Consider the following 11,201-nt stretch of genomic DNA (forward strand, 5'->3'; position numbering starts at 1 on the left):
AATATTTTCTCTCTGTAATATTTTTCTCCACGTCAACACATGGGCTAAGAACAGAAAAGAGCCTGAAAAGCCTAGCAAAAAGAAGTATATATATATATATATATATATACATCATACATGGATTCGCTTATACCTCAGAATATATACTGGTATGCGATGGGAATGAGCTGAAGTTGTAAAAACTCGGGTACGCCAGGTTGTAAGCTTTAACTAAAAGCTTTGCACGAGCGCCGAGCCGGTCACTTATGACGTCATCAAGGAGAAAGTTATACAAAAATACTAGTCAAAAAGCGCCATTAATCAAAATCATACAGAACACATGGTTTGCGGTTAAAGAGACGACCTGTTGCATAATTCCCAGTGTTGCAAAATGTAGAATTCATAAAAATAGAAATTAGTAAAAAAATTGTTTATAACTGTTGCAGCAGTTTTTATTGTTTAAAAATGTTTGTTTTTTTATAAAAAAATCAGATCTGGAAATGTTGGGCACTAGTGTAAATTTGCTAAAGCAATTCTTCACTAGGAGAAAGCAAATTCACAACAAACGAATAATAATTAAAGAAAAAGTTATGTTGACTAGACTCGTTATCTTTTAGTTGCTTCATTTTTTTCTTTCATTATTTTTTGCTCTTGCGTGCAACATTATATTAATAGCATAAGGCTCGGCCCTCCACTAAACCGACTCTTATTTACATTGGAATAAAATAGGTGATACAATTATTCAATTAATCTATCTTCACCTTCGGAAAATTGTTTTTTTTGTACAATACCATATTCTAATATCACATATTAACTAAAAGCTAATTTAACAAAAAAAACAGCATAAATAAATTCGAACAAAAATGCTTTTCACATACTTACGTTTTGCATATACTCCAGGATCTTTAATTCCAGCCATAATAAAGTTGATCAAAACATAAACATACACCACCACCGTGTACACTATTAACCAATATGACACTTCTTGCAGCATAATTCTCCCTCTGCAGAATCAGGAATTTTAATAAAAATAACCAATCAACTTTAATTTCACTTTCACAGCTAATTATTTATATTGTTGTTTAAACCCCCTAAAAAGTTAGTGAAAGGTAAAGTATTATTACACTTCAGCAAGTTAGTAACATGAACAAATTTCTAACACAGCGTATTTTTTAGACAAACTTGGACAACTAGGTTGAAAGCTGGATCAATTAAGTGTCTTGCCACAACAGGCATACGATGACAACAATGGTAGCAGTGTGCCTATTACTCATAGGCACCGAGTTTTGCAAAAACGTGGAGTTGCAAAATGTGATGTCATAAATAAACAAAGCTCTATAGGCATCGCTTATCATTATCGGCATATTGTTTACCACCGCCTATGGTTATTATTCCAACTTTAAAGCAATAAAGTTGATGTTTACGTAAGTTTTTCATCATCCATGCTTATTGCTTTGTTATGTCATAATGGCAATTCACACATTGATTACTGGCTTCATAATGGCGATTAGGTTCATATCAGCAGTCGGGAAGATATTTACATTTACGGTGACGCTACTTCAGAATCTTACCTATAGGTTGAAACAGGCGCGACAGTATCTAAAAATTCTATTCCATATGTAGCACTGCTTTATATTTACAATGTTTTCCTCAGCCAAGCAGAAAGTTTGCTACGAAATAGCAGGGATTCACACATGTATGGGTGGATTCATTGCTATTTACATTTGTTTAACCTGTCAATTAAATTCGACACGATAGCAATTCCATAGTTGTTTATAATTATGCGTCATAAGAGCAACTCACACGTTTATCATTTAGCAGATGATTGCCTAAAAATAGGCTATAAGTTTACTTTCTCACGTTTGCAATAAAGTAAAGGATTGACACGTTTCAGTGAATATTTTGTAAGCACTTAAACGTGGCGTAATAATGCTCTGATTTTGTGATTGGTATAAGACTGCTAGAACTCTTAAGCGTTATGAACTCGGAATCTAACAACATTTCAAAAATTGTTGAAGTTTAAAACATTCAGGTCAGACCTCTGCACCTCTGGCCTCTGGGTGTCGGCACGATGGCACCTTATGATCAGCGGTGTAAAAAGTGCCTATTTTCGATGCCCCGGCATCGGCCGGATTTTTTAAAAACTGCCGGAATAAAACGTCCGGCGTGGGAATCCGGAATTTATTTACTTCGCCGGCTGCGTAACATTTCGTTTGTGTTAACGTATGAGTAAGTTACCTATTCATGCAGTTCGGACGTTACAAACAGCTTTATACTATCAGAAATCCGGCATTTATGCGGAGACAATGGTAATTGTGACGCAATATTACTAGCTATGTCGTAATGCACTTGCGGTATTTGATTGCGCCATAATAGAGATTGTGACTAATGTAATACGTAACAATACGAACAAATATTTCCACTCGTGTTACGGAATATAAAACACAGACAATCTTAAAGCACTATTAAATTCCCGGTAACTATTATTACAAAGAAAATTCGTTGCAGGTAGAAACATGTAAGTTTTTTAAACTGTAGTTGGTAATCGCCGATTAGTTTTATAGTTTTATTAAAGTAGCAATCCTAGTAGAGTATTCCTTCCTTAAACTAGCGTCTGTTATTAATTTCAATGTTGACTGGACAAAGTTTATCCCGCGTAGTATAAATGACACTATGCCGTATTTATTAGAAAAGCTCAGTAGCAAAACTTTAATTTTACGGCTAAATCTTTAGACCTGTGACACTTACATATGTGTTACACGTGAAAATCGTCGCGGCAATCAGACTTTGATCAGGAAAAGACGAAACATGATTGACACGTTTTTAGAGGCAAAATTTGACGTCAGAACACACGTGCCGGGAAAACTGCCGGAAAAATATAAATGCAAACCGATATCAGCCGGATTTTTATTTTTTACATGCCTGCTTATGATTATATCATTACAATTTGTAATTCTGGTTTCCTTACCTATCAATTGGCATATCCACTCACCAAAACATTTCCCTGATTTTAGAGAAAAGGTCGAGCACTGGGTCCAGCGCGTTTGTTATCCAGAGCCCATTTGCATATTCCACATACTAGGTTATCGGTTTTCATATTGTATTTAATCCAAAACCGCTGATGGGCTATTTAAATTACTGATGAAATTTACACTACTGATTTATCTACGGCTCTGACTCACGTGCGAGCTAATTCTTCGTAATTTTAATATAGGAATGCTAAAATAACCAGAAGTGGTGCCTCTCTAACTCTGTGGGCACCAGTGATCACAAAAAGTGTGATAGGTGTTTAAAAACTTTAAAAATATTGTACATTCAGATTGTATTGTAAAAACCTCGGCATTGTAATTGTAAAAACTTACGGAAAGGCAAAGAAAAGTGCAGGAATAGTTGTCAGAAGAATCCCAGCAACACACAGTGGGATATAATTTTTCATCTTTATCTCTCCCATTGTGCAAATGTTGACAGTGTATATCGTAAGTCATAACTATTATGACTTAACCAATAATCTCATTGCATACATTAACGGGGCACGGAGTCCTTTATAGCAATCTCCAAATTAAAAGAAATAAAGTTGCTGCATCACGTATTCGGAGAGTCTTATGTTATCTAATATCGTTGAACAAAGTAGTCTAACTACATAGTAAAGAGCGTAGCTTTTTTATCGGTACTTTAATGGGACCAAAAGCAATAGATGTTTAATACATAAAATCAGAGTATCTGCGTGAAATGGCTGTTTATATAAAATGGCTGTTTGTTAGTCATCCTGTTTGAGAAAAATGTTAGTAAATTAGACAAAATATGAATAAGTTTACCAAGTTTGTTACTTTGTAGGTATTTATTTTTGTGGAATTTTTTCATTTTTTCAATTTTTTATGTGTTGCTGATAATTTGGAGAACCCATTAGTGACCACTTAGTTTGAGCAATTGCCAGTAAGTGTCTTACCTAAGGACACATACGACCGCAATGGTAGCAGCCAGAGAACGGCTGAAACCTAATAGGCTACCTCTTGGTTAAAGCCATCGCTTTATCCGCTTTGCCACGGCGCAAGACAAATGCTTAAACTAATTTATTTAGTTTGTTAGTAGTACTTGTCATTCCAGGCTACAAATAACATACACAACTAAGTTTTGTTGACTTAAATCACAAACTAAAATTTCGACGTGTCGGTGGGCTGGGAGTAAAGGATGCACTTTTTCATTCTGTTTTCTCGTCCCATTTAATAGTTAAAACAGAACATTTGAAGTAAAAAATAAAACCATATTCTCACGAGTTTCATGTACCGTTATTATTTATTTAAAACACAATCAGGATATTTGGACATTATATGCTAAAGGTGTAGGCCTACCGTCTTTCTATTAAACTTCGTGGTTGGAACGTTTTCAATTGAGGGTCTTATAGTAAATTTGAACCGAGTGGTCATTATGTTTGTTCCGACCTACTGCACATGCGCAGTAGCATCACGGCGCATCGGTATGACGACATTCAGTTCTGTGCATTTTATTACTATGTTAAAAAGAAAAAAATCTTGGTGTATTTACATGCATTAATATAGGACGTGTAATTGTTGCTTCTTGCATTCAAGTTCGAACCCACGCGGACATTCGTAGACTATAGAATGAATGAATGAATGAATGAATGAATAAATGAATGAATGAATGAATGAATGAATGAATGAATGAATGAATGAATGAATGAATGAATGAATGAATGAATGAATGAATGAATGAATGAATGAATGAATGAATGAATGAATGTAACTTACTTTATCCTCGCGTGGCCGGAAAACGACAGTCGTATCACACGGATTTAACACCTCGTGCCAGCTTACGAGCTACCATGTATGTTACTATGTGGGTGATTATTTTTTTTGTGAATTTTGATATTTTTTTGTTATGTTGTTCAACCCATTAGTGACCACTGGGCTGGAGCAATTGCTGTTAAGTGTTTTGCCCAAGGAAACATACGCCCACAGTGGTAGGAACCACGAGCCTTGAACCGATTACCCCTGGGACCGAGGCAGGCGCGCGAACCAACTGTGCTACGGCGCCGGGCCCGTCTGAAAGTTTGGAAGTTCGCGCGTTAGTAAGATATAAAGAATCTGCACAAGAATTGACGACTATACTGAACTAATAAGTGAGGGCGCATTAAAATCACTACTCTTATACTTCATTATAATTAATCGTAATTGAAACCTTATTTTAAGTTGCAAGTAAACAGATTCAGGAGTTGTATAAAGTGTATTTACACATATTCTTTACCAATTACTCAATCCTTATACACAAGTATTTATGAGTTATATTAAAGGTATAAATAAATTCTACCTACTGCTGCACGGTCACCGATGTCGATTAAAAAGCGCTCTGTTTGTTACTTCTGGTTTGTTTTAGATCGAGCTTAATTGACCGTTGTAGTAAAAGAGTGATTTAATATTTTGCTACTTAGTTACGTGCTGACTCATTAGAGCTTTACTCTCTTGTTTACTACAAAAATCATGGTAAGGGAAATTACATTGGTCTATACAGAGAAGACGGAAAACTTATTCCGCTAGGTGTCGGTATCTATTTAAATTAAAAAGAACGGAAAAAACGAACAAAACATCACTACAAAGTGTTCATAAGTGTAAAACAAATTAATTAAATAATAAAAATACCTTTCTAAATACATAAAACACTAGTAAGAACATATATCCCACATTAGGTCGGTTATATGTGAAACTAACTGCTTCCCAAAGAATAGAGAAACGAATTTGTCATCGCCTCCTGGCGGAAAATTTTTACCGTATTCTCTGTATAGTTCCATGTAGGGAAATTGTAGTTTTGCCTGTACTGTTTTGCTTCATAATCTCTAAAGTCTAAAGTAAGCTGGAAAATCATTTTAAAAAAGTAACTATTGTGTTGGTAAGCGTGACAACTGAACGCGTGTGCTTGGGTGTGTGCAACAGCAGCCACACACAAACAGCCATAGCCTGTACTGAATAAACAGGATTGCTGGTTGGGCTCATACTAACTTTGATTAGTTCTCATTATTGTGTTAGAGAAAGGGAGAATACACCTCTATACTAACTTTGAAATACACCAGACAGAATCACGTGACAGCAGTGTAACGCCATGCTAAAAGCTGGAAACGATTTGGGCCTGTCACCGGCTGAACGGGATATCATTAACCTCGTTCAACAGGGGGTTTGTTTTCATGAAGTAAGTCGTATTCGCAGCGTTGACATTGATTAACGGAGTATTGTGGTTGGGTAATGTGAGGTCACTTTAACGTCGAGTTGCAACACGTCTACCCTCAGCGTTGCACACAAAAGCGATATATGTGTGTGGTGGCCCTAGCCCCATAACCTTATTTTTATCATATTACGGATATGCTTTGTGTTCTGTGGCACGGTTGCTTAGCTCTGGGTTATACCGTATAACTATTTTGTAACGGAGGTGCAAATGCAATATTGTGTGAAACATTGGTTATTATGTCTTAAACCTACTTGTTGCCCAATGCTATGTTTTCTTTGGCTTTGATAGTCTCAAGAAAGAGACAGTATTTTACTTGGTGAAGTAAAAATGAGTTTATCATTTTAGGGATTTGCATCTTCTAATATGCTATCGGTTAAATCTGTATTAAAACCAAACTTGTTTCGTGGGAATGTTGCAGTTGTAACTGGTGGAGGTACAGGAATTGGTAAAGCAATTGCTTCAGAGCTTGCTAGCCTTGGTTGTAATGTGGTTATAGCATCAAGGAATGAAAGTAAACTCAATGATGCTGCAGAAGTATTAAACAGGAATCCTACTTTATCCGGCCGAATCACTCCAATGCAGTGCAATATAAGAAAACCTGATCAAGTGAAAACTTTGTTCAAGAATACAGTAAAAATGTTTGGGAAATTGGACTATCTGGTTAACAATGGTGGGGGACAGTTTCTGTCTCCTGCTGAGAATATTTCTCCAAAGGGTTGGCATGCTGTCATTGAAACAAATCTTACTGGGACGTTCTATTGTTGCCAAACTGTTTTCAACGAGTGGATGGCGGAAAACGGGGGTGTTATTGTAAATATTGTTGTGGATATGTGGAGAGGCTACCCTTTTCTTTCTCACACTGGGGCAGCAAGAGCTGCTGTTGACAACCTTACCAAGTCACTTGCAATTGAATGGATTTCAAAAGGTGTACGAATCAACTCAGTTGCACCGGGAACTATTTTCTCCGAAACAGCTGTTGCAAACTACCCACCAAACACATTTGATGAAGCAAAAAAAATTCAACCAAGCTGCAGATTGGGTGTACCAGAAGAAATATCTGGAGTTGTTTGTTTTTTGTTGTCCCCAGCTGCATCCTTCATTACAGGTAACTTTTTAAATACTCGTGTTCTAACTGTTTCATCGATTTAAAAATGACTAATTTGCGTAAGAATTTAATAAATAATTTTTTGTTTCATTAGGTGAAACTGTTAAGGTGGATGGGGCACAAAGTTTATATGATCAACCAATAAAAGTTCCCCCTCATAATAAATTGCCAACATGGAAGTGGAGCAAGTTGTAACTATAATAATTGCAATATTATTAAAAATTTGTTTAATTTTAATTCTATTTAATTTATATACCTCAAAAAAAATAATAACCTAGTCTAGGATCCTTTGCTGTAAAAAGGTTTTCCTAACGCGGTTGTTTTGTATTATTTTGCTTTTATTTAATCGAATGTTATTTTTTTATTTTAAATGAACATAACCTTTTGTGGAAAAACCTAGTGAGTAAAGTAGGCCACCACCTGCACTAGTAACATTTTTTTAAATTTGATTACAAATTATGTTACCTAAGCTAAAAGTATCTCAAAGAAGTTAATGTAAATTGTTTCAATCTCTTTACTAATTTTTAATTTGCTGACACTGATTAGCTATATTTATTGTCATTTCATTGAAGTTTTAATTTCCAACTTGACTAATTAAAATTCTTCTTTTTAATTTTACACTTATGTGTAGCGAGTTTTTCTTGATTTAGGTTCTTTATTAGTGGAACAAACTTTAAAGTACCAAACATTTTCAATTATATGAGAACTCATACAATAATGGGAAGTCAGAAGGTGAGGATTTTGTTTTTCATGTAACCCATTAGTGACTGGATCTGGATTGGAGCAATTCCCTCTTAAAAGACACAGACAGCCACAATGGTAGCAGCGACAAGCCTTTAACACATTACCTCTGGGTTAGAAACATGAGCACAACTAGCTATGCCACAGAGTCAAACAATTGTAACAGTGTAGGCCTATATAATATATTAATATATTTCAATCACCCATGACCATAGGTTTATTAAATTACAAACAATTCTTAAGTTTGGCAGTTACCAACCTCCAAGAGTGGTGCAAGATAGGTAATAAAAATCTGTCAATTTTTCTTCCCTACACATCTCAGTTTTTCTGACATATCTAAACTAATAAGTAATTTTATAACAGAATCAAAATGTAGAAAATATTTCAGCAAATTTATTAAACTTACTATGATAATGGATTGATGATTCAATCTCTTGGCAGTTTTTATATGATAGGCGGGTATTCAAAATGACCATCTTGAAGGGGGATACCAACGAAAAATGAAAATTTGTATATGAATGGAGATTTCTAAATTTGACCTAAAGTACCATCAAGTTTCCTAAGATTATACAATGCATGGGATTTCCCATAGGTGGAGAAAAATCCAATTTTATTTTGTATTTAGTATAATGAATACTTCTTCTTCAACAATATACAAAAAAATATAAAAATGTATACTTTGTTATGTTTTAATTTTTTGGTAGAATGTAGCTACATACCAGAATATGCTGACTCATCAATTTTTCAATATATCAGTGGCTCATCTTGTATAAAAACGTAGTGTATTTCCAACGTTTCGCCTGCCATACGGCGAGACTTCATCAGGGAAAAATCATTTCTTTTAAAAAAAAAAAATGAAACTGCCGGTATACATTTTTTTATATTAAAATGTTCACTATGTCTTACTGGTACCCGTTGTATCATTTTGTTTTTTTTTAAAGGATGGTCCTGGCGTTTTTTTATTGGAAATTCCATGCATTTTCGCTCGAGCTTTGAGCCTAGTCGACCGTTGTAATAATAGGGTAAATTAATATTATGCTAAATAGTTTAACACGTGTTTATCCATTAGAGCTTTGCTACCTTGTTTTTTTAGTGTTTTTTTCACACTTGTTTTAATTTTAGCCTTTTATCTCTTCCAACTAAAAGCTCTTAACTACACTAACCACTCCCTCTAACCAATAACTGGCAACCTCTTAACACCCTTCTAACACCTTAATCTGTAACTTACTGGTATCGTGATATATAAATATGTTCCGACCGTTAATTTTGTACCGGTGTCGTGATATATTCATTTCTATTGATATATTTGTACCGGGAGCTGTTGCGCATGCGAAGTAGGTCGAAACAAATGACCAGCACCCGGTACAAAATTATTACCACCCTTGAAAACATTCCAGACACAGTGTTTTCATGTTGAAACTAATTTTTCGATTTAAGGTCAGTCGAACTAAGATGAGTAGGTTATTCCTAGCCTAGAATAAGAAAATACCACTAACAAACTTTTTTAGATTAGTTTAAGCAACGGTACCGTTGGTTTAAGGTATACTTTACTTAATTTACTAACACTTTTCTCAAACAGAATACCTTATGCATACCATACTTTTCTTGTTGAAAATTACTTTAAAAATATGCTGTGTTATACAAAGTGAATATTTGCCTTAGTTGATAAAAATAAATAATGCTAAATGGGAACCATATTCTTTGTTTTTGCTTTACAAAATAGAATAATACTAACAGAATCAAAGTGCAACAGAGAAGTGTTTTGAGTGTTTATTTAATTACTGGTAATTATCCTCACAGCATGATGTCTGACGTAATCAAACATAGCGATACCAACAGCAAGTACAGATGAAATAATGTACCTTGAAACAATGCAAAATGTGTTAGTAATATTTTGCCCCGGTGTCGTGATATATTCGGCCCGATTGATATGTTTGTACCGGGCAGTATTGCGCTTGCACCGAGACACTACTGCGCATGCACAGTAGGTCGGAACAAAAAGGAAAAAAAAATATCATTATAGAAACGAATATATATCACGACACCGGTCAACTGCCCTAACTTCGAACAGTTAACAGCGACCCCTACATTTTTATAAAATCGACGCCACTGCTATTAAATGTCAAACAAACCTATTGGGAGCAATTTTAAATGTTTAATAAAACCAAACCGGTGCAATACAACGGATTTGTAATGAAAAAAACAGAAGTTCGACAAAGAATACAAAAAATGTTTGTGTATATTGCCTTATTACACATTCATTACTTAACTGCACTCTGCACACATATGTTAGTATTTTGGATTCTATAACAAATAAAGAAGCATTTAAGTTGACATAGGTGTCAATTCAGCAATACTGAGGTGACAAGTAATCTCTGTTTTCAAAGCTGGGTTTACAAAGCCACATTATATGTTTATCCATTAAATAGATCATTATGATGTTCGGTGCTAGTGAGGAATCCTCCCCCCCGCCCCTTTCAATTGCATACAACAAAAAAGTAAAACATACTGTTATTGTATGATAACAATGTATTAAATAAACTAACAGGTACAACAAAATTGAAATCCTGATTTCTATGTTATTTGGAGTTTTTAGGGGAAGTTCTGGAGAAGACTCGACCACAAAAAAGGCTAAATTAATCGTTAATTATGCGTGGTTTTAAAACTGAAAGTTTAGTCTAAAAGTTATAAATTTGTTTTATGATTTGATTTCAATCAAGAGATAAGTGTTAGAATTAGGAATTGAGATAAATGCAAAAAAGTCGCGAAAAAAAACAGCAAGAACAACTGTCCGACAAAAAAGAATCTATATAACCACTACCGTGTTCAATAAATGGCAATTTTTCAATGCACAACCCGAACGATCGCGGTCTGTCGTCCAAAGTTAGGCAGATTTCGGTTACCTACGGACAGTAATAAAACAGTGAATATTTATGAATGTGATTTAAATATTAGGTTCACTGATAAAAAACAATTAAAGTACTTACGTAGTGTTATGTGAAACTATGCCATAATTTGTTAGCGCAAACCATTCAAAAAATTAAACCATATTTGTCTAAAAACCGTCCGAAGTTAGGGCAGTGGATGGTATCAGACTTACATACGTCCGTTTATGTATCTCTGACCAAAAAGAACTTGTTTT

The 11,201-nt window shown here is 34.8% G+C and overlaps 3 protein-coding genes across 4 annotated transcripts in view; 1 reads left to right on the forward strand and 2 right to left on the reverse strand.

Annotated features, from left to right (window-relative positions):
* LOC100176409 overlaps positions 1-3,591 on the reverse strand; it is a gene marked incomplete in the record, with an annotated part of 8,789 nt that extends 5,198 nt beyond the window's left edge. Inside the window, 2 exon segments of the mRNA XM_004227155.4 lie at positions 862-983; positions 3,342-3,591. Coding sequence (XP_004227203.2) covers positions 862-983; positions 3,342-3,430 — 211 coding nt within the window.
* Positions 3,592-5,905: 2,314 nt separating this feature from the next.
* On the forward strand, positions 5,906-9,745 carry LOC100175355 (peroxisomal trans-2-enoyl-CoA reductase-like). Of its 2 annotated transcripts, none has more exons than XM_026838791.1 (5): positions 5,906-6,177; positions 6,559-7,318; positions 7,413-7,509; positions 7,969-8,050; positions 8,501-9,745. In XM_026838791.1, exons 1-5 carry the CDS (start codon positions 6,091-6,093, stop codon positions 8,561-8,563), a joined length of 1,089 nt encoding a protein of 362 aa, XP_026694592.1. In that variant the 5' UTR covers positions 5,906-6,090; the 3' UTR covers positions 8,564-9,745. The 2 variants fall into 2 exon arrangements, with proteins under 2 accessions (XP_026694592.1, XP_026694593.1); XM_026838792.1 differs by having other exon boundaries at positions 8,515-9,745.
* Positions 9,746-11,155: 1,410 nt separating this feature from the next.
* LOC101242271 (zinc finger MYM-type protein 1-like) overlaps positions 11,156-11,201 on the reverse strand; it is a 1,243-nt gene continuing 1,197 nt past the window's right edge. The window contains exon 2 of the mRNA XM_026838789.1: positions 11,156-11,179. Within this exon, the coding sequence (XP_026694590.1) occupies positions 11,156-11,179 (24 nt within the window). The remainder of the gene's footprint in view (positions 11,180-11,201) is intronic.

This window comes from Ciona intestinalis, unplaced genomic scaffold, assembly GCF_000224145.3.
Source record: "Ciona intestinalis unplaced genomic scaffold, KH HT000116.2, whole genome shotgun sequence".
In the NCBI taxonomy this organism is placed as follows: Eukaryota; Metazoa; Chordata; class Ascidiacea; order Phlebobranchia; family Cionidae; genus Ciona; species Ciona intestinalis.